Source organism: Bufo bufo, chromosome 6 (genome assembly GCF_905171765.1).
Source record: "Bufo bufo chromosome 6, aBufBuf1.1, whole genome shotgun sequence".
In the NCBI taxonomy this organism is placed as follows: Eukaryota; Metazoa; Chordata; class Amphibia; order Anura; family Bufonidae; genus Bufo; species Bufo bufo.
The window spans coordinates 145,663,700-145,687,673 of NC_053394.1; the positions used below are offsets into that span (position 1 = coordinate 145,663,700).

At 46.0% G+C, this 23,974-nt stretch overlaps 1 protein-coding gene across 4 annotated transcripts in view; it reads left to right on the forward strand.

Annotated features, from left to right (window-relative positions):
* The window catches only part of BCAS1 (brain enriched myelin associated protein 1), a 179,587-nt gene that overhangs the window by 103,858 nt on the left and 51,755 nt on the right, over positions 1–23,974 (forward strand). For all 4 annotated transcript variants that reach the window (XM_040437019.1, XM_040437020.1, XM_040437022.1 and 1 more), the window contains exons 5-6: positions 12,968–13,087; positions 19,686–19,748. In XM_040437019.1, the coding sequence (XP_040292953.1) occupies positions 12,968–13,087; positions 19,686–19,748 (183 nt within the window). The remainder of the gene's footprint in view (positions 1–12,967; positions 13,088–19,685; positions 19,749–23,974) is intronic.

The following is a 23,974-nucleotide window of genomic DNA, read 5'->3' on the forward strand; positions in this document are numbered from 1 at the left end:
AAGAGGCCTAATAGTTTATTAGAGCCACTTACAATAATAAATGCACACTAAAAGCTGGCAGTCACTTACAACAAAGGAGTAGCGCAAACAGTCTACTAGTTACATAGTCGAGTAGTGCGAATTTAAACAATACATATAAGAAGGTATGGACAAAATAAATTACATCTAGCACAAAAGCATAAAAAGAAATATAAATATATTTGTGCTCGGATCGGCTCATGCTGAGAGGGTACCCTACCTACGCCTATACTCCACCCCCCCAACCTAGAAGCAGCAGAGTTATGCCGGAACTGCTTATCGAAGGGTAGCCTAAAGGGGGCTACCCCAATAATGAGACCTGAAAGAAGGGAGGGCTCCTGGGTGGGTTGAAATCGTTCAAACCGACAAGTGGGGGGAGGAGGGCCAGGTTTAAATAGTGAACGCCCCGCCTCCCCTCACACAAATACGGCACTCTTAATTGCCTACCACTTGTGCTCGGATCGGCTCATGCTGAGAGGGTACCCTACCTACGCCTATACTCCACCCCCCCCAACCTAGAAGCAGCAGAGTTATGCCGGAACTGCTTATCGAAGGGTAGCCTAAAGGGGCCAAAAGAACCATGCATAGGAGTTAGAAAACTTGATAACAGAAACTACAGACCAAAACTCGAAAGCCAATGATATTTCGTATAAGGATCCGGGATATTACGTATGGAACACACGGAACTGCGACGACCCAACCGTTTGATGACATGTACTGGCACCTTATGCATGGACGCCGCCGCTGCCGCGCCCATGCGGAAGGAATGTCCTGTGATCCAGCGAGGACCGACCCCTGGACCTGTCAACTAACCTGAAAGTACGTAAGAAAGGCCGCGGTGGTTAGCCGGGCATTGACTAGTTCGAGTACGGGAGAACATGCCGCTTGGACTAAATACTACGCAGCCAAGCCTCCAAGGCCTGCACCGGACACCATCTGCTGTCCGTGGGAAAGTATCTGACCGCCACTGGTTGCCCCGGCCGTGACGTCTTGGACGAGGCCAAGGTGAGGACATAGATGGACCCGCGCCGGATGAGCTGACCTTTCCGCAGGCACCCAGCCAGCGTATTGGTGCCCATGAGCTCGCCTGACCTGAGGAATCCATGGAAAGCCAGGTACAAGGCTGTTTCTACCAGAGCGCTAACCTGCGGCCCGAACGGTTTGCCCCTGCAGTTTGCCTGTCACGGCCTGAACAAGCTACCGGTAAATGGCTGACGCCCATGTCGTTTCACAACAGACATCTTGCGCAAACCCTTCAACGCCGCTTTGATCGGGTGGGCGGAGAAGAGTGACGGTAGGTCCGGATGTAGCCTGCACCAATGGTGCTGAATACCTGCCATGTATAGTTAACAATGCTATAGGACAGGTTTAATTGAGAGTGGCAAAAACCCTGACAAAGCCCAATAGGTGAGTGATAGGTCCCCGGCCAGCGGCCGGGTAGGTGTTCTCATATCTCTGAAACAGGTGCCAAGCTGTCTTGTAAGCCCTCAGAGTATTACTGGCCAAGGAATTGGCCATCAGTCTCTTAGCTATGGTGAGATGGGAGACTAGTCCCAGCGCAGCTGGGCCTGGTGAGGAAATTTTTTTTTTTTTTTTTTTTTTTAATCTCCATGCGTGAGAGACTCTAATGGCGGAGTCATATGTGTAAAACTAAAATGGAGAAGCTCTGCGTGAGGGACTCTAATGGCGGAGTCATATGTGTAAAACTAAAACGGAGAAGCCATGCGTGAGAGACTCAGATGGCGGAGTCATATGTGTAACCTAAAACGGAGAAACCATGCGTGAGAGACTCTAATGGCGGAGTCATATGTGTAACCTAAAACGGAGAAGCCATGCGTGAGAGACTCTAATGGCGGAGTCCTATGTGTAAAACTAAAACGGAGAAGCTCTGCGTAAGGGACTCTAATGGCGGAGTCATATGTGTAAAACTAAAACGGAGAAGCCATGCGTGAGAGACTCAGATGGCGGAGTCATATGTGTAACCTAAAACGGAGAAACCATGCGTTTGAGACTCTAATGGCGGAGTCATATGTGTAACCTAAAACGGAGAAGCCATGCGTGAGAGACTCTAATGGCGGAGTCCTATGTGTAAACCTAAAACGGAGAAGCCATGCGTGAGAGACTCTAATGGCGGAGTCATATGTGTAAAACTAAAACGGAGAAGCTCTGCGTGAGGGACTCTAATGGCGGAGTCATATGTGTAAAACTAAAACGGAGAAGCCATGCGTGAGAGACTCAGATGGCGGAGTCATATGTGTAACCTAAAACGGAGAAACCATGCGTGAGAGACTCTAATGGCGGAGTCATATGTGTAAACCTAAAACGGAGCAGCCATGCGTGAGAGACTAATGGTGGAGTCATATGTGTAAACCTAAAACGGAGAAGCCATGCGTGAGAGACTCTAATGGCGGAGTCATATGTGTAACCTAAAACGGAGCAGCCATGCGTGAGACTCTAATGGCGGAGACATATGTGTGAACCTAAACGGAGAAGTCATGCATGAGAGACTCAGATGGCGGAGTCAAATGTGTAACCTAAAACGGGGAAGCCATGCGTGAGAGACTCTAATGGCGGAGTCATATGTGTAAACCTAAAACGGAGCAGCCATGCGTGAGAGACTAATGGCGGAGTCATATGTGTAAACCTAAAACGGAGCAGCCATGCGTGAGAGACTAATGGTGGAGTCATATGTGTAAACCTAAAACGGAGAAGCCATGCGTGAGAGACTAATGGCGGAGTCATATGTGTAAAACTAACACGGAGAAGCCATGCGTGAGAGACTCAAAAATGTATATATTTTTTTTTTTTTTTTTTTTTTTATATATATATACTCATACACATACTTTTTTTTTTTTTTTTTTTTCACTATCAACCACTTAAGCAGCTCCCGTATGGGCACAGCTCTGAGTACGAGCATGAAGAGCATGGTATAACGCAGATCACCTGCACGGACTAACTAACATCTTGTGCCTAAATAACCCCCTTGGAACCTAATGTACGGCCGGCAGCAGGAAGCCAGCCACCGCCTATGATCTGCTCCCCCTGACCGAGCCTAGTACTCCTTCCCCTGATCCCTGCCTACCTAACGGCACGGCGGCCCGTGCCAGACTTTATTGAAGATGAGGAGCCTTACCCCCCAGCCGCGTGGGGAGCTCACGCTGCTCCCTGGCAGAATGCACCAGTGCGGGAGGGCCGACCCACCGCCGGCTGGACACTCGTACCGCGTGGGGAGCAGCGCCACTCCCTGGCAATGTGCACCGGATCAGAGGGAGCCCTTCCTTTACCGTGGGCCCCGGCCCCCGCTGGTTTGAACCGTGTGCCGCGTGAGGAGCCGCACAGCTCCCTGGCATTGTGCGCCGGTGCGGGAGTGCCCCCCCTCACCTAGGGGCTGGTTATTGTGACTGGAACCCGCTGGGAGACTGAAGCCTAACTGGACCTACCTGTGACTGTGAAGGCTGACCTCCCAGGCCGTGGCTGACCCACGTGCGTAGTCGTGACGCAACTACCCGTAGATGCCCACCCAGTGCCTGTAGTTAACGGGAGTGCGACCGAGTCTGTGGATGTGACCGACTAGCCCCTATAGTCGTGAGGGGACCCTACATCGAGAGTAGCGGTAACGGACCATCGCCTGTAGACGTGGTAGTATGACCTCATGAGTCTGTTGACATGAGACTAATGCCTGCAGTCGTGGCCGGTCTTAATAGTGAGTCTGCAGTCGTAACGGATTTGTGCCTGCAGTCGTGGCAGGGCTTTAGAGCGGGTCTGTAGTCGTGACAGACTGATGCCTGCAGTCGTGGCAGGACTTTATAACGAGTCTGTAGTCGTGACAGACTGATGCCTGCAGTCGTGGCAGGGCTTTATAACGGGTCTGTAGTCGTGACAGACTGATGCCTGCAGTCGTGGCAGGACTTTATAACGAGTCTGTAGTCGTGACAGACTGATGCCTGCAGTCGTGGCAGGGCTTTATAACGGGTCTGTAGTCGTGACAGACTGTTGCCTGCAGTCGTGACAGGGCTTTAGAGCGGGTCTGTAGTCGTGACAGACTGATGCCTGCAGTCGTGGCAGGGCTTTATAAGGAGTCTGTAGTCGTGACAGACCTGGCAAAGCAACATTCCTATCTATACCATTATTATAATTTTTTCCTTTTTTTTTTTTTTTTTCTTTTTCCCCCCACCAAAGGCCACGACTGTAGGCGCCACCCTGTAAGAGATGCGCCAGAGGCCTGGACATAATAGACCACCATCCCCTGTCCCCAAAGCCTATGCAGGAGAAAAGAGGGGGTTGGCCCCCGCATGCACCACCCCTGACTCACCTGGTGGCCATGACAGCCACGAACCCCACAGTATCGTAAGTTAGCCCACCACCTGTGGACCTGAATAACCAAGGACAGACGTGTGAGTGAGCGCACGCCAGCTGGGCGACACTTCACTCATGCCACCGCTCCCTAGCTAACCACCGGATTATTGTGACTGCGCCCGAACCAACCCCCTGACTGACCGTATGGGCTTATGGGCGGCCCGGCTGCGTGCGCAAAGTGACGTGGCCAGCCCCCCTCCTTGAAGCCCTCTTTATATTTGATCCTTGAACATATTCCAAATTTTTTAAAATATATATATTTTTTTTTTACTCCTGCCTTAGTACCTAGCCACTGTGCCTGAGCAGAGGAGCCCTGCACCAAGACTGCAGTACCAGTATGGGCCTGTAGGTGTCGACCATCCCCCGCCCTCTCTCAAGCCAGGACCTGCTGGAGCGCAGCAAGCCAGTGATTCCCTTCTAGGTTAGAATTAACCATTGAAATCATAACTTGTTATACAGTGCACATGTCTGAGTATCTGCTTATCTCGTCTTGCCTGAGTTTGGCGCAGTAAAGAAGACGAGTTTATTCTGCAGCGGATTCCTAGACATGAATAAGCATGTCCACCTTCACAGCCTCGCTAATTGTAATTACCAGGAGACCGTGCATCAGGATCGGCTGCGAGGGATTTGCGCTCCGCCATGTGGAACATTGCATCCCGTGCCCACCGCTATCGACTATTTGTACAGGGAAAGCCGCGGCGTATTAATCGCCTATAGGTTTCAGCTTCCGTCCCCTGATCCTGCAGCTGAACCTCCGCTTACTGATTGCAGCTAATGATCCCTGTGTGAGCGGACGGCGTTTTCCTCTACGGCGGAACGTTCTGATACGGGAGTGAGTGATATATAACGCTGCGTCGTGGAGCCGACGGCCGGCGTGACCGATGCTCAGGGTATGCGAGCGGACGTCGTGACCCGTCGCTGCTGAGCCACAGGTGAGGGGTGCCTGCCTGGGGGACACTGCATGTGGGAGCGGGGGTGCTTAGCGCAGGGCCTGGAGCGGATCGGGGTGCCTGTCTCGGGGTGCCGGAAGCGATCGGGAGTGCGGGCAGTCTCCAGCGCAGCTGGGGACCGGCGGCACGCTCGGCAGCCCCACATGTTATACATAGCGAGACGGGTGTGCAAGCCACCCTGCCTACCTAATCACCGTAGCGACGAGCTCGACGCAGCCGATCCCCCGATCCTCCAGTGACGCATGCCCTTCTCTGGCACCAACCCACAAGCCGATTCGAAATCGTTCAAACCGACAAGTGGGGGGAGGAGGGCCAGGTTTAAATAGTGAACGCCCCGCCTCCCCTCACACAAATACGGCACTCTTAATTGCCTACCACCAATACAGACCACAGTCTCTGGACAGCACTGTAGAATACACTCACCTAAAGAATTATTAGGAACACCTGTTCTATTTCTCATTAATGCAATTATTTAGTCAACCAATCACATGGCAGTTGCTTCAATGCATTTAGGGGTGTGGTCCTGGTCAAGACAATCTCCTGAACTCCAAACTGAATGTCAGAATTGGAAAGAAAGGTGATTTAAGCAATTTTGAGCGTGGCATGGTTGTTGGTGCCAGACGGGCCGGTCTGAGTATTTCACAATCTGCTCAGTTACTGGGATTTTCACGCACAACCATTTCTAGGGTTTACAAAGAATGGTGTGAAAAGGGAAAAACATCCAGTATGCGGCAGTCCTGTGGGCAAAAATGCCTTGTGGATGCTAGAGGTCAGAGGAGAATGGGCCGACTGATTCAAGCTGATAGACGAGCAACGTTGACTGAAATAACCACTCGTTACAACCGAGGTATGCAGCAAAGCATTTGTGAAGCCACAACACGCACAACCTTGAGGCGGATGGGCTACAACAGCAGAAGACCCCACCGGGTACCACTCATCTCCACTACAAATAGGGAAAAGAGGCTACAATTTGCTCGAGCTCACCAAAATTGGACTGTTGAAGACTGGAAAAATGTTGCCTGGTCTGATGAGTCTCGATTTCTGTTGAGACATTCAAATGGTAGAGTCCGAATTTGGCGTAAACAGAATGAGAACATGTATCCATCCTCTGATGGCTACTTCCAGCAGGATAATGCACCATGTCACAAAGCTCGAATCATTTCAAATTGGTTTCTTGAACATGACAATGAGTTCACTGTACTAAAATGGCCCCCACAGTCACCAGATCTCAACCCAATAGAGCATCTTTGGGATGTGGTGGAACGGGAGCTTCGTGCCCTGGATGTGCATCCCTCAAATCTCCATCAACTGCAAGATGCTATCCTATCAATATGGGCCAACATTTCTAAAGAATGCTATCAGCACCTTGTTGAATCAATGCCACGTAGAATTAAGGCAGTTCTGAAGGCAAAAGGGGGTCCAACACTGTATTAGTATGGTGTTCCTAATAATTCTTTAGGTGAGTGTATGTTGGCGCTTAAAAAGATTAATTAAAAAAATCTCTATCAGGGAACAATAAATTGTATAATCTATCCTACAATCAGAGAGATGGCTGATGAAGGCTAGGACTACAAGGCAACATGTTGTGCGATAAAAAAGAGTACAACTACATTGTGACATGTGTCGTGCGACATTCATGTCGCACCAATGTCGTACAACATTTTTTATAATGATAATCAATGGTGTCGCACTTCAACATGCTGCGACTGCGACACGTCTGTCACACAAAAATCCAACTTGGATGGATTTTTGCGACTGTCGCAGCACGGGTCACAGGATGTCACATATCGCAATACGACTCCATTGATCGTTATTAAAAAAAGTCGCGCGACACATGTCGACGTGTAGCCCTAACCTCACAGGGAATAATAGACATACAGCTGCGGAGTAAGGGCTCGTTCACACAACCGTGGTTTTCGTCCGCATCCGAGACGCATTTTTTGAGGCTCGTGTGCGGACCCATTCACTTCAATGGGGCCGCAAAAGATGCAGACAGCACACCGCGGAATTGCGGAGGCACACGGGCGGCATCCGTGTTTTGCGGCGCCGCAATTTGCCAACAGCAAAACACGGCACGGTCGCGTGAACGAGCCCTAAGGTTAGGTTTACACAGACTTCTTTGCCCTGAACAGTGAGTACAGAGACCGGACGGAAGTCCCACTCGTAGTATCGCGAGATTTGGGCCGGATTGTCAGCGCCTGCAAGTTGTGAGTATGGAGCCGCGTCTCCAGCTTACTCCTTACAACGCACTAAGGCTGGGTTCACACTTGAGCGTTTTACAGCGTGTTCAAACGCGCTGTAAAACGCTCAACACATGAAAACCAATGCTTCCCTATGGCCCTAGTTCTCACTTGAGCGTTTTACAGCGCTGAAAAACGCCCTACGCTCAAACAAGTTCTTGAGCTTCTTTTGGGCGTTTTGTCGCGCGTTTGCAGCCATAGGACACTGCAGTCAATCACACAAACGCGCGTAATACGCGCGTTCACCATGGAAAAAAACGCGCACAAAAAACGTGCGACAAAAACGCGCGTTAAACGTGCATATCAAATTCGCTCAAGTATGAACCCAGCCTTAGGGAGAGATCCTGCAACACGGCATTAAAGGAGGTAAGACTCCTCACTCCTTAGGAAAGGATTACCCTCTATATAGAGGTGAAAGTCAAGCCAATATCATAGACTGTTTATACGAGAGTACTATATAATAGGCTGAGTACAGACAACGGCTGGAGTATTTGATACGGTTGATTGCGGACTTATTGCTGAACTTTCAATCTCTATAGGAAGGATTGCAAGCGTATTAACGTGCACGATTGTGCAGTGCAGGGCTCCATCAGGTGTCCTCTCCCCTCTTATTTTTGGCACACCTGCCTCTTATCACATTTTTGCACACCAGGATATTATTATTCTAAATTCACTACTGAGATTCTGGTTATATTAACACAGACATTTTGTATCACATTATATATTTTTCATATATTTTTTATACTTTTCACTATTGCATTGTCAGTTTAATTGCATGATTATTTTATTCACTAGGATACCGTTGGAGTATTATTTTTGCTTTATTCAATTGTATTGCGATTCCTCAATTAGTGGTTTATATGGTCGACCATCATTTTATATATATCATATGGTAATAATATTTTATTGTATTGTATTTTATCACCTATTTTATGAATTGCATTATTTGACATTTTATTATTAAATCTGAGTATTTGCCATAGAGTGAGTGCTCGCTTCCTTACTTCTATATTTACTTGTTACATTGAGGTGGGGCGTCCTCAATTTTGAGTTTGTAGCACCGTACCACCCACTATCAGCAGTGAGCCACTTCATTTATTAACCTTCTTTTGAATGAGGTTTTATGGGTATGACCACGCGGCGCGGTCAAGAATTTGGCCAATTAGGACGCAGCTGCCTGATATTTAACTAATGAAGACCACACTGTATAGGCAATCTGAATTCTTAATGGACCCATGCCACCTTCCATACCGGGGTTTTCAATCAAAGCCAGAAGTGGATTCGAAAGGAATCGGAAATTTAAAGGAAGGCCTTATTCTACACCTTCCTGTTGGATCCACGTCTGGCTTTGGCTTAAGAACCTGCAGGAAAATCTGCCTCAAAACCTCCACCAAAAAACTCCTTGTGAGCTTATCCTTACTAGGCAGGAGACATGCTGCAGTCGGCGTGTCCCTTTAAATGGAGATTGAGATGCATTCTGCTTCCATGAAATGATGTCAAGTGCATAATACATAAACCTGTATCCGTGACTCCACCATCTGCAGGGCAGTGAAGGCTGGGAAGCAGGAAAGATTAAGGCGCTGGACTTGTTTGTGGAGTTTACAGTGATAATGACATTTATGGCCGTGTGCAGTAAATCCGGCAGCTGCCAGGGTCTTGTGATCGGTGCTGTAAAATTTATGAGAGGGCACAGGAGGAGGACCCGCGTCTCTGGCAATGAATAGACATGGTGGCCACAGCACCTGCGATGCAATATACAACTGGACAAGGCAGACCTGGGCAAATTCATCAAAACTGGTGCAACTGACAAGTGGAGCGGCTACCCTCAGCAACCAGCCACGTTCCAGCTCTCATTTTTTCAGATGCCTTTTGGAAGTACAATGTAACCTTATGTAATATAGGAATTTACTACATCTCATTGTCCTCCTCCTGCAATTCCTAAGGGCTCATGTACACGACCGTATGAATTTTGCTGTCCACAAAAAATACAGATGACATCAGTGTGCATTCCGTATTTTGCGGAACGGAACAGCTGGCCCCTAATAGAACAGTGCAATCCTTGTCCGTAATGCCGACAATAATAGGGCATGCTGCAGAACGGACACACAGAAACAGAATGCACACAGAGTAACTTCCATTGAAATGAATGGTTCCGCATACGATCCACGGACACGGAAAGAGAATAAGTTCATGTGCATGAGCTCTAAGCCTATTATCTTGTCCTGAAATGAGCAACATCATTGCGTACACTCCATTTACAGCCAGAGCTGTATTTATAATGAGGCTACTTTGCTGTTAGCTCTAAGGTCACACAACCTTATGGGCTCAGTTTCTGACATCAGCTGCTGTACACTAAACTAAACCTCCCAGAAAACAGACCTCTCAATATTTGGGGCACTGCTAAGCCCACCACTGATGTGCAAGCGCTCCACCCTTTTGAGGTCTATTTCATAGTACAATCCAACAAAGAGACACGGGACCATTATTGTAGCAGAGTGCAGTGCTATAGGAATTCAGAGAAGTAGTAATTCTAAGAATGCAGCTTTAGACGTAATTGCGGTATGAGCTTTTACAATGCTAATATGTATTTTCTAGGAAGATTTTTTATTTTTTTGTATAAATCTGTCCAAAATCTGTCCAAAACCAAATAGTGGTGACAACATATCATTAATGGCCAGCTTTTAGGTTGTTCAGCACAAGCATATATTCCTAACAGGCAGCAGAAGGCTTAACCTTTCAGTTTTCAAATGGGGGTTCATGCAATAGTGTTGCTTGTACTGGAAATGGCAACATCTACAAAAAAGAGGAGTGCCGCTACCTTCTCAAACAGCTGATCGGCGGGGATTCCGGGTGTTGGACCCCACCAATCAGATACTGATAACATGGCGCAAGCAAATGGAGGAGGTAAGTTCTTTTTTTTTTTTTATTAACACAAGTGGCGGTGGAGGTAAAGGCTGTACTAATGAGCGCTCTTGCTCATTAGTAACACACCGTACAGGAAAATACCGGCAATTAATATTGACGGTAGAGAATAGAGAAAAATTACCGGCACTGGTAGGGCCACTAAAATACCGGCCTTGCAGGTGAGCTACTGGCCGGGTGGCAACCCTAGCCGCAGAATAGACTTATGTATTTTTGTTCCACATCCAATCCCTATTCTTGGTGGAGTGGATGGGGACCCCTTCATTTCAATACCGGAAAATAGAAACGCTAGTGTGAAAGTAGTCTTACAGAGAAAGACACAGGCAAGATGGGAACACTGACACTGACATGAGTCCTTTCCTGTAGTCAGTGTAGGCGTGATTTTAAAGTCCCTTTTTTTGAGGCTGGCCTGAGTGGCCACCCTATTCATTGGTGGCAGTGGTGATGTCCATCCCCCTTCTCCAGCAGCATGTAAGTGTCCTTTGGAGCTTGAAGCTCCCTTATGTGCCGCTGCTGCAGGAGAGGAGGGACTGAGCGCGCAGAAGAAGACAGCTTCGTCCACGTGCAGGCGCCGGATGAAAGCGCTGAGAGAGACAAGTCCTGGTACCTGCATGTGGAGGGACCTGTCTCTTTCAGCGTGATCACCCCCTTCCATCCGTCACCTGCATGGGGAGGAGCTTGTGCCCCAGCTCTTTCCGGCACACTGTCTGATTAGGAAGCAGTATAAAGTCCTGAAATGGATGGCAGGGGTCCGGACAGCTGGCATCCATGGTCCATATTTGGACCGTGGGTCCGCCAGTTGAGTACCCCTGCACTAGAGGAAGCTCAGTGCAAAGACCTGATTGCAGCTTCTATTACAGACAATGGTAACTGTTACATGGTGGTTCATGGCCACGGCTGTCCTGTGTGCATGCCATTGGCTTTCTCTGTTCATTGTTTCTCCCCTCTCCTTGCAGCACTACATGGGTTAACCTTATCTTGCTCTGTGTGTTCAGCTGTTTACTTTTCAGCTAATCAGCCCTGCTGTATATTCTGTGTTGTGTGTTCCACCCCTGGCTGCAGTAACAGGATCTGTCTGGAGCTATAATTTATTTGTTTGTTTGTCTGTGTTCTATCTAACTTCAAAGTCTGTCTGTCGTCTGACCTGACCTGTGCCTGTTAGCTTGATCTGTTTATCTGCCTATGCTCCGTCTTCTGCCTGTTGCCTAATTCTTACCCTGTGCCCCCTGCTCTGACCCCGGGAGTTTTTCTTGGATTCTTGTGCACTATGTCTCCCTGACCTTGGCCTGGTTATGACTGCTAGTATTGCCTGATCCCTTGGTGCTTTGCATCCATGTCTCTAACCCCATGGTTCAGCTGCCAGCTATACCAGCATTATTCCAAGACATAGGGGCCTGGTGACCCCCTCATACAATGAAGACCAGATCCCTGTACAGGGGTTGAAGAGTGAAAACCAGGTGACTGTCAGGATAATACCCTCAGGAGTAGTTGGCACACTGGTTCCATAACCATTGTCCGTAACAGTACCTGTATAACTCCTATGCACTGAGCTCCTCCTAGTGGTGGCTGCAGTCAGACTGCTTTGCTATATGTCTTCCGCTTAATGTAAAAGATCATAAATTAATCTCTAATCTGGGCCATTGCTCTTTGTGTTTTGCATTGCCTGGGAGTGTTTGATGCACATGTACTAAGAAAATTGGTGGTGCTTGGGAGCCCATACTTAGCTTTGCTATGGGGCCATGTGAGATCTGTGTACGCCCCTGCAGACAACCCTTACAATTGCTTTTTGCCGTTCTCTGCTACGCTGGTGATGCCAGGACATGCAAGGTTACGGAATGTGACCACTGTAGGCAATCACTGTCCTCAACAGTCTACAGCTGAGGATAGTGATTGGCTGCAGTGGTTACATGCTGGATCCCGGTGACGCGAACAGTGACGTTTCGGGACATGGCATGTAACCGCTGCAGCCAATCACTGCCTTATTAGTAACTCTATGACATTTATATTGAATCATTGCTACTGCCTTGTCAACACAACACCACTCATTGCCACATTGCAGTTTGTAGGGTCCCCATGTATGTGACGCTAGCACATATTTTACACTACTTAGTGATGAGGAAAAAGGAAAAAAGCTTTGTAGCTGACGGATAATCGGCCATTGAAGAAGCCTGAGCCAATAACATGGACACGTGTCCCATCTTGCAACTGGTGAACTGCGCAAAAAGAAAAGGGGATTTGTCTGGGCAGCCATGCACGCTGCTCCATGTCTGTGGCCAGCTCTGTTCAGCAGGACAGAATGTTACTCGAGCCATTGGTAAATTGTGAATATATTACCATCAATAACAATGCACTGACAATGGCCAATTGTTCGCCCCATGTGGGATCAAGAATGACAGGAATTAGGATTGTAAGAGAGGAATGAGGCAAATAAGGAATAGGGCTGCACTGAGCTGAATAAACAGGATCTGTCTCTCCCTGCAGAGCGTAGAAGACGACGACCAGTCAGCCAGTGCAGAGGAGCAGAGCATAGACAGCCAAGAGAGTGCATCTGAAGCAACACCTGCGGAGCTGCACCCAGTCATGAGCTTCTTCAAGACACTGGTAAGGATTATGTTTCTTATTTCGGGATAGCACCTCAGCACAAGCAATGGTATCTAGTCCCAAAGACTTACAATCTAAAGGAAAATGCTCTCATTACCCTGGAGGTTCATTTCCTGCATATATTTAAACAGAAAGTTGTGTAGTAGCACAGTAGAGTCCGCTGTTGCGGTGTTACATATATAATATCTGCACTGTGTGTTGTTTGTGGTGTTACACAGGACTGCAGATACAGATGTTGCAAACATTAACTGGACACTTACAACAAAAGACATTGAAAAGTCATATAATACCTACAGCATTTTCTGCACGTAGACATTTATCAGCATGTGCTATCTGTAGTGCTACACAGGGCTGCAGGTAACAGCTAGAACATTACCTGTACTGTACGGCTGTGTTCCAGGGAGCTATTCTGATTGCCACAACACGTAGTGGTGTTACATAGGACTGCAGGCACGGATTTAGCAAACTTACTAAAAGCTGCTTAAAAAGTCATGTAACATCTATTACATTACCTATATACAGAGAGTGTTATCTGTGGTGTTACATAGGACTGCAGGTAATATCTAATGTATTACCTATACACAGAGAATCATCACTATTTGTAGTGATACATAGGACTGCAGGTGACATTTACTACATTATCTGTAATCAGAGAAATATCATTGTGTTATCTATTGTTACATAGGACTGCAGGTGACATTTAGTACACAGTCTGTACTCAGTGAGTTATCACTGTGTTGTTTGTAGTGTTACATAGGACTGCAGGTGACATCTACTACATTATCTGTACTCAGAGAAATATCACTGTGTTATCTGTTATGTTACATGGGACTGCAGGTGACATCTACTACATTATCTGTACTCAGAGAAATATCACTGTGTTATCTGTTATGTTACATGGGACTGCAGGTGACATCTACTACATTATCTGGACTCAGAGAGTTATCACTGTATTATCTGTGGTGTAACATAGGTCTGCGGGTAATATTGAATGTATTACCTATACACAGAGAATCATCACTATTTGTAGTGATACATAGGACTGCAGGTGACATTTACTACATTATCTGTAATCAGAGAAATATCATTGTGTTATCTATTGTTACATAGGACTGCAGGTGACATTTAGTACACAGTCTGTACTCAGTGAGTTATCACTGTGTTGTTTGTAGTGTTACATAGGACTGCAGGTGACATCTACTACATTATCTGTACTCAGAGAAATATCACTGTGTTATCTGTTATGTTACATGGGACTGCAGGTGACATCTACTACATTATCTGTACTCAGAGAAATATCACTGTGTTATCTGTTATGTTACATGGGACTGCAGGTGACATCTACTACATTATCTGGACTCAGAGAGTTATCACTGTATTATCTGTGGTGTAACATAGGTCTGCGGGTAATATTGAATGTATTACCTGTACACAGAGTTATCCCAGTGTGTTATCTGTGGTGTTACATAGGTCTGCAGGTAGTATCTAATGTATTATTTACCTGTACACAGAGAGTTATCACTTTGCTATCTGTTTTTTTTTACATAGGACTGCAGATAACCCCTAATACATGAGCTGTACTCAGAGAGTTATCCCAGTGTGTTATCTATGGTGTTACATATGACTGCATGTGACATCTATTAGACTATCTGTACTCAGAGAGTTATCCCTGTGTTATCTGTGCTGTTACGTAGGACTGCAGGTGACCTCTACTACATTATCTGGACTCAGAGAGTTATCACTGTATTATCTGTGCTATAGGACTGCAGGTACACTCTACTACATTATCTGTATAAGCAGAGTTAGGACTGTGTATCTGTGGTGTTACATAGGACTGCAGGTGACATCTACTACATTATGTAAGTTAACAAACTGCAGAAAGAATTGTGTATTTGAAGTAGTAACAGAAGGAGTTAATACAATGAAAGTTACACGCTGGAAGGGACTATTTGTGTCATTACAGACGGGGAAATAATATTCATATTGTGTGATTTGTGTTACCTGCTGTGAAGTTGTCAGGAATTCATTGCTGAACAGCCACATGAAGGTCACATACTGGTTCTGTGCCAGGATGTGGTGGCGTCATTGCACCTGATGCTTTATTATGTGGCATGGTTATTTCCAGTCATAAATAGAATTACTAAGTTCATTAGGGTATTAATTAGCAGTCAGATAGATGTCATACCCTGGGCACTGTTGGCACAGTCTGGAGGCGCTTCTTCTCTGTTACCAGCCGCAGACTTCTCATACAATCTGCTCTTTGTGAATTCTTCTTTTAGTGATTGTGACACTCGTGTCCTGGTGCCCCTTCTGAGTTTCCATTGTGTCTTTCTTATTTCTTGGTAAAGTAGACAAGGACCATGTTATCATAACATTTAGAATTCCAGATTTAACCCCTTACGGTAGTAGTCCCAACCTGTGGCTCTGCAGCTGTTGCAAAACTATAACTTTCAGCATGCTCTGACTGCAACAGGCTGCAGATTAGAGGCTACTGCCGTAGGGCTCATGCACATGAACGCGTTCCGGCCGGGCCCGTGCCGCGGAACGCAAATTGTGCTCTGCAATGCACGGGCACTGACCGTGTGCCCTACTTTTTGGCTGTGCGGAGGCCTACGTTCCGCACCGTATCATCTGGATTGCGGACCCACGCCAGTACCCATATATTGGGAGCTGCAATACGGGCACAGCCAGGCAACGGCCGTGCATGATCCCTTAGAGTCACAGCCAATTTTGTCTATTAAGACTAGAATGCTTTTCATTTAGCAGTTGTCCAGGATTTCGATATTGATGGCCTATCCTCAGGACAGGTCATCAGCTGTTTGAAGAGTGTTGCAACCTCTTCCTAGGCCAGTGACGTCATGTTTATCGTCACATGGCATAGGTGTAGCTCAGTGCCATGTGAATGGGCCTGAACTGCCATTCCACGCACAGCCACTAGGGTGGCCAGACATCCGGTTTTAGGCTGGACAGTGCGGTTTTCTGGCTCCCTGTGTTCCGTCCGGCGCAGGGCCTGGACGGACACAGGGATTTCCACCCCTTCAGTAGCTCACGCTCAGACAGCCAGCAGCTTGGCTTCATTGAGGTGGGGGCGTGGCTTCACAGAGGTGGGTGTGGTTTATCTGTTTAGAGGCGTGGCCATTGAGGTCCGGCTTTTAGCGCTGTGCTTGGTAAGCTGTGAGGAGACTGCGTTGGGGCCTCTTCAAACAGCTGACCGGTGGGGGAGCATGGGTCAGATCCCCACAGATCTGATATTGATGACCTATCCAAAGCATAGGTTATTAATATCAAAATCCCTGACAACCCCTTTAAAATGTTATTATTTTGGAACGCACATGGACGCCTTCTCCTTTAGACTAGATTCCGTAGTTTGACCAGCAGAATAGCTCATATAGTCAATGAGATCCATTGGTCGCCGGTGTCTGGCCTGACTTAACATATATATATATATTTTTTTTCAGTTTATCTGTTCTTATACCAGGACAGTAAAACAGAAAAGCACAGTTATTGTGAACCTAGTATTAGGGATGAGCGAATCGACTTCGGATGAAACATCCGAAGTCGATTCGCATAAAACGTAGTTCTAATACTGTACACAGCAGGAGCTCCGTACAGTATTTGGCATCTGTCACATGAATGTGTGTCCCCCGTGGCCGTATTGCGGCCCGGATACATCGGGTCCGGAATACATGTGGGCACTGGCCGTGTGCATTCCGCATCACGGATGCGGACCCATTCACTTGAATGGGTCCGCAAATCCAGAGATGCGGTACGGAACGGAAGCACTACGGGGTGCTTCTGTGGGGTTCCGTTCCGTTCTTCCGTTCCGCAAAAAGATAGAACTTTTTCTATCTTTTTGCGAAACGGAGGGATCGCGGGACCCATTCAAGTGAATGGTGTCGCAATCCGAATGCGGCTGGCCCACGGGGGACACACGTTCGTGTGAAAGAGGCCTTAGAATGTATTGGCTCAGATGAGCCAAAGTTATTGCTTTGCGAAGTCTTGCGAGACTTCGGGTAATAACTTCATAAATTAATTTGTACTGTAAAAAACCCTTTCCCGAACAGGTTCGGTTCCAAGTGGTACCTTGGAACCGAACCTCCTGCTCTGTACAGTATTGGAACAAAGTTTCATGCGAATTGATTTCGGATCTTTCATCCGAAGTCGATTCGCTCATCCCTACTAGCCATATTCAGACTGAAGTAAGGGTGAGTTCACACTTCAGTTATTTTAATCAGTTATTGTGAGACAAAACTAGGAGTCGAAAAAACATAATATATGCAAATCTTTCCATTATACCTTATCTCGGTGTAGGCTTCACTACTGGTTTTGGCTCAAAATAACTGATGGATATACCTGAAGTGTGAACTTGGTCTTAAAAAAACACAAGATGCCATGTGTGTCCACTAGTGGCGCTGCTATATCACCTAAATGCTGATACCATTCATGTTTTAAAATGGTCATGCTGCCACTAGGCTACTTTCACACTAGCGATTTTGCTGGATCCGGCAGGGTTCACAAAAATGCTTCCGTCACTGATAATACAACCATCTGGATCCGTTATGAATGGATCCAGTTGTATTATCTTTAACATAGCCAAGATGGATCCGCCATGAACTTCATTGAAAGTCAATGGAGGAACGGATCCGTTTTCTATTGTGTCAGATTGTGTCAGAGAAAACGGATACGTCCCCATTGATTTGCATTGTGGGTCATGACGGATCCGTCTTACTCCGCATCCCAGGACGGAAGACAAACTGCAGCATGCTGCGGTTTGCTCTCCAGTATGAGAACGGAATGGAATGCATTTTGGAGCATTCCGTTCTGTTTTGTCTCCATTGACATTGAATGGTGACAAAGCGGAAGCGTTTTTTTCCGGTATTGAGTCCCTATGATGGATCTCAGTACCGGAAAATATTAACGCTAGAAAGTAGCCTTAGACATGCCACATCTCCACAGTCAATAATTGAGTCTTAAGTGTCCAAGGGAACCAAACAAACTGCTGAAAAAATAAGTTCCATTTTTATATTTTTCTGGTATTAGTTAAGAGACTGTCCAGAAATACAAATGTGTCCGTATCTCAAATTGTTAAAAAAAAGTTGCATAAGGGCTCATGCACACGAATGTATTTTGTTTCCATGTCCGTTTTGTGTTTTTATTTTTCTTGCAGCCCTTAGGCTACATTCACACAAATGTATTTTGTTTCCGTAAACGTTAAGGTTTTTTTTTTGGAGGATAGTTTGCAGACCCATTCATTTCAATGGGTCTGCAAAAAATGGGGAAAGCACACCATGTGCTATCAGCATCCGTATGTCTGTTCCATAGCCCCGCAAAAAAAATAGAACATGCCCTATTCTTGTCTGTTTTGCAGACAAGGATAGGCATTGTTACAATGGATCCGCCAAAAAAACGGATGCCATGCGGACGTCATCCGTTTTTTTGGTGGACCACAAAACACATACGGTCGTGTAAATGTAGCCTTATGCGGAACTATTCATTTCAATGGGGCGCAAAAAAATATGGAAATGACTCCATGTGCATTCTGTTTCCGTATGTCCGTTCCGCAAGCAAATAGAACATGTCCTATTATTGCCCGCCTTACTGAGAAGGATAGTAATGTTTTATTAGGGTCCAGCTGTTCCGTTCTGCAAAATACGGAATGCACACGGACGTCATCCGTATTTTTTGCGGATCCGTTTTTTGCGGACTGCAAAATACATACGGTCGCGTACATGAGCCCTAATTTAGGGACACTAGAGTTTCTATGCTTTCTTCTCGCTTGCATGAAAAGGGGGCAGGGATTAACATGAGAAGCTGTGCTACATTAGAAAGACGGTGTGGCCTAAGATGCGCCATTTTGCTCCAAAACTGCATTACAATTGTGGCATAACATCCTGTTTCAAAGTACTTTCACACTAGCGTTCGGGGCTCCGCTTGTGAGTTCCGTTTGAAGGCTCTCACAAGCGGCCCCGAATGGATCCGTCCAGCTACCAATGCATTCTGAGTGGAGGCGGATCCGCTCAGAATGCATCAGTCTGGCTCCGTTTGTCCTCCGCTCCGCTCAGCAGGCGGACCCCTGAACGCAGCTTGCAGCGTTCGGGTGTCCGCCTGGCCGTGCGGAGGCAAACGGATCCGTCCAGACTTACAATGTAAGTCAATGGGGACGGATCCGTTTGAAGTTGACACAATATGGCTCAATTTTCAAACGGATCCGTCCCCCATTGACTTTCAATGTAAAGTCAAAACGGATCAGTTTGCATTATCATGAACAAAAAAAAAAATATTATAATAATTTTTTATTTTTTTATTTTTTTTGTTTATGGTAATGCAAACGGATCCGTTCTGAACGGATCTAAGCGTTTGCATTATAGGTGCGGATCCATCTGTGCAGATATCAGACGGATCCGCACCTAACGCAGGTGTGAAAGTAGCCTTAGCCAACACAATAGTTGGTATAGAGTCAGAAATAAGTGTCTATCCTGGCACCAGATTTATCATCATCCTGAGCCCCTGTGATAAGTCTAAGCCTGTCTATGCCATCTACAGGCTTAGTAAATCCTGGCCAATGAATTGTGGCTTACAAAAGCTTTTCAACTTTTAGGTCACACCCAACAAGTCTGTTCTGAAATCTGAAGAAGACGTAAAGACCGAAGGGGAGGTCAAGGTAAGAAATTTGATTACCTCAATTCTCACCACTGCCATCTGTGTGTGGGGCATCCATACAGAACAATTCTCTGACATTAGGACAGTTTTCTGTATAAATGTATATGGTGATATGGATCATGCTGGTATAACCTGAGCATCTTCTGTATATAATTATATATGTATAGCTGGTATAAGTTATATATCTTCTTGTATATAGTGATATGGACCATGCTGGTATAACCTGGGTATCTCCTGTATATAAGTATATACAGTTGCAAGAAAAAGTATGTGAACCCTTTGGAATGATATGGATTTCTGCACAAATTGGTGATAAAATGTGATCTGATCTTCATCTAAGTCACACCAATAGACAATCACAGTCTGCTTAAACTAATAACACACAAAGAATTAAATGTTACCATGTTTTTATTGAACACACCATGTAAACATTCACAGTGCAGGTGGAAAGAGTATGTGAACCCTTGGATTTAATAACTCGTTGAACCTCTTTTGGCAGCAATAACTTCAACCAAACGTTTCCTATAGTTGCAGATCAGACGTGCACAACGGTCAGGAGTAATTCTTGACCATTCCTCTTTACAGGACTGTTTCAGTTCAGCAATATTCTTGGGATGTCTGGTGTGAATCGCTTTCTTGAGGTCATGCCACAGCATCTCAATCGGGTTGAGGTCAGGACTCTGACTGGGCCACTCTAGAAGGCGTATTTTATTCTGTTTAAGCCATTCTGTTTTGATTTACTTCTATGCTTTGGGTCGTTGTCCTGTTGCAACACCCGTCTTCTGTTGAGCTTCAGCTGGTGGACAGATGGCCTTAAGTTCTCCTGCAAAATGTCTTGATAAACTTGGGAATTCATTTTTCCTTCGATGATAGCAATCCGTCCAGGCCATAATGCCCCGACCACCATACTTCACAGTTGGGATTTTGTCAGTACTGCTGTGGAACATCCAGGTGCTCTTGTGCAAACTGTAAACGTGCAGCAATGTTTTTTTTCGACAGCAGTGGCTTCCTCTGTGGTATCCTCCCATGAAATCCATTCTTGTTTAATGTTTTACGTATCGTAGATTCGCTAACAGGGATGTTAGCATATGCCAGAGACTTTTGTAAGTCTTTAGCTGACACTCTAGGATTCTTCTTCACCTCATTGAGCAGTCTGCGCTGTGCTCTTGCAGTCATCTTTACAGGACGGCCACTCCTAGGGAGAGTAGCAGCAGTGCTGAACTTTCTCCATTTATAGACAATTTGTCTTACCGTGGACTGAACAGCAAGGCTTTTGGAAAAACTTTTATACCCTTTCCAGCTTTATGCAAGTCAACAATTCTTAATCGTAGGTCTTCTGAGAGCTCTTTTATGCGTTGCATCATTCACATCAGGCAATGCTTCTTGTGAAAAGCAAACCCAGAACTGGTGTGTGCTTTTAATAGGGCAGGGCAACTGTAACCAACACCTCCAATCTCATCTCATTGATTGGACTCCAGTTGGCTGACACCTCACTCCAATTAGCTCTTGGAGATGTAGATTAGTCTAGGGGTTAACATACTTTTTCCACCTGCACTGTGAATGTTTACATGGTGTGTTCAATAAAAACATGGTAACATTTAATTCTTTGTGTGTTATTAGTTTAAGCAGACTGTGATTGTCTATTGTTGTGACTTAGATGAAGATTAGATCACATTTTATGACCAATTTGTGCAGAAATCCATATCATTCCAAAGGGTTCACACTTTTTCTTGCAACTGTATGTACAGCTGGTATACGTTATATATCTTCTTGTATATAGTAATATTGACCATGCTGGTATACCCTGGGTATCTTCAGTATTATATATGTACAGCTGGTATACGTTATACATCTTTTTGTATATAGTGATATGGATCATGCGGGTATAACCTGGTTATCTCCTGTATATAATTATATATGTACAGCTGGTATACGTTATAAATCTTCTTCTATATAGTGATAAGGACCTTGCTGGTATAACCTGGGCATCTTATGTATATAATTATATATGTGCAGCTGATATCAGTTATGCATCTTCTCAGATAGTGATATGGTCCATGCTGCAATAACCTGGGTATCTCCCGTATATACGTATATAATTATATATGTACAGCTGGTTTAAGTTATACGTCTTCTTGTATATAGTGATATGGATCATGCTGGGCATTTAACCATTTTGACATCGACAACTGCTGGATTTATAATGATAAACAATACTGGATTAGGAATTGACAGATGGACACCGGAGAGCTGATGGCACATGAGTACAATGCAGTTATAACCTTTAATACAGCCTTGTCGTCATTTGCGTATCCTGCTGGAAAGACCTTATTTGTTTTCCCATGAGCTGAAGCAAGCATGCCAAGCCCAGTGTTTAGACAAGAAGCATTAAAGACATCTACATCTGTCAGGATCCTTCTAGAGACACCTCCAACAAAAGAGGAACGGCAGTTTTCCTCATGAGCAGACATGACATACATAACCTAATATTATTATATGAAAAGGGACGGTGATGATTGGAATAATTTAAAGGGGTTCTCTGGGATTTTGATATTGATGACATATCCTCAGAATACGTTATCAATATCAGATCAGCAGGGATCCGACTCCCGGAAGTTCAGTTGATCATCTATAGAAGGAGGCTGCAGCACTCCACGAGAGCCTAGGCCACTTCCTAGGCCATGTGGCATTGCTCCAGTCAGTGCTGCGTCTTCTTCAAACAGCTGATCGTGATCGATAATTATGATGCTGGTTCTCGCAACCGCTTACTTTTAGCTCATGAGTGAAACACTGCTGAAATCAGTTCATCTGTCACTACGTTATGCCCTCAATAAGGTCAGCATAAAGTTAAAGAGGACCTTTCATCAGAATCAAGTATGTAAACTGAATATACATACATGGAGAGCGGCGCCCAGGGATCCCCCTGCACTTACTATTATCCCCGGGCGCCGCTCCGTTCTCCGGTTATAGGCTCCGGTAAAGTCATAGTTAGGCTCCACCCATTTGAGCCTGCCGGCGTCTTTCTCCTATGTTGTAGCGCTGGCCAATCGCAGCGCTCAGCTTATAGCATGGCTAAGAGCTGAGCGCTGCGATTGGCCAGCGCTACAGCATAGGAGAAGGAGACCGCGGCAGGCTCAAATGGGTGGAGCCTAACTATGACTTTACCGGAGCCTATAACCGGAGAACGGAGCGGCGCCCGGGGATAATAGTAAGTGCAGGGGGATCCCTGGGCGCCGCTCTCCATGTATGTATATTCAGTTTACATACTTGATTCTGATGAAAGGTCCTCTTTAAGGACAGGTTCCCTTTAAAGGGTTTCTATCACTTCGTTTCACCTATTTAGCTTTCAGACACTAGCGATCCGCTAGTGTCTGCTTTATCTAACCATCCTAATATAAGAGCTTATTGTCCTGCCGTTTAGCTAAAAAAATAACTTATATAGATATGCAAATGAGCCTCTAGGTGCTATGGGGGCGTTATTAGCACCTAGAGGCTCCGTCTACCTTAACAAACTGCCGCCGCCCAGCGCGTCCCTCCAGCCCGCCCATCTCCTCCGGAATGCGATGCTCCTCGTATTCGGCGCATGCGCAGTGAATGTCTGATCGCTTCCCTGCTCAGACATCTCCACTGCGCCTGTTCCTCGGAGCACTATGACGTCATCGGCGCAGGCGCAGTGGAGATGTCTGAGCAGGGAAGCGATCAGACATTCACTGCGCATGCGCAGAACAGAGACGCGCACGGAGAGGATCGCTTCAGCTGGAGATGGGCGGGCTGGAGGGACGCGCTGGGCGGCGGCAGTTTGTTAAGGTAGACGGAGCCTCTAGGTGCTAATAACGCCCCCATAGCACCTAGAGGCTCATTTGCATATCTATATAAGTTATTTTTTTAGCTAAACGGCAGGACAATAAGCTCTTATATTAGGATGGTTAGATAAAGCAGACACTAGCGGATCGCTAGTGTCTGAAAGCTAAATAGGTGAAACGAAGTGATAGAAACCCTTTAAAGAAACCAGTCCTGTATGGAGACTTATTGGCAATGCTCCATGGGAAACTAATATGCAAACACGTATTTCCTAAGAAAAAGAGCCATCTCACCAGCGCCACCTCTTGGAAGTGGCTGCCTATGTGTCAAAGTCTGACCTTACAACAAACCTTGGGATTTGACAAGGGAATGTAGCCAAGCCAAATATCGACCCAAGAGTAAACCTATAATGCAGGTATATATAAT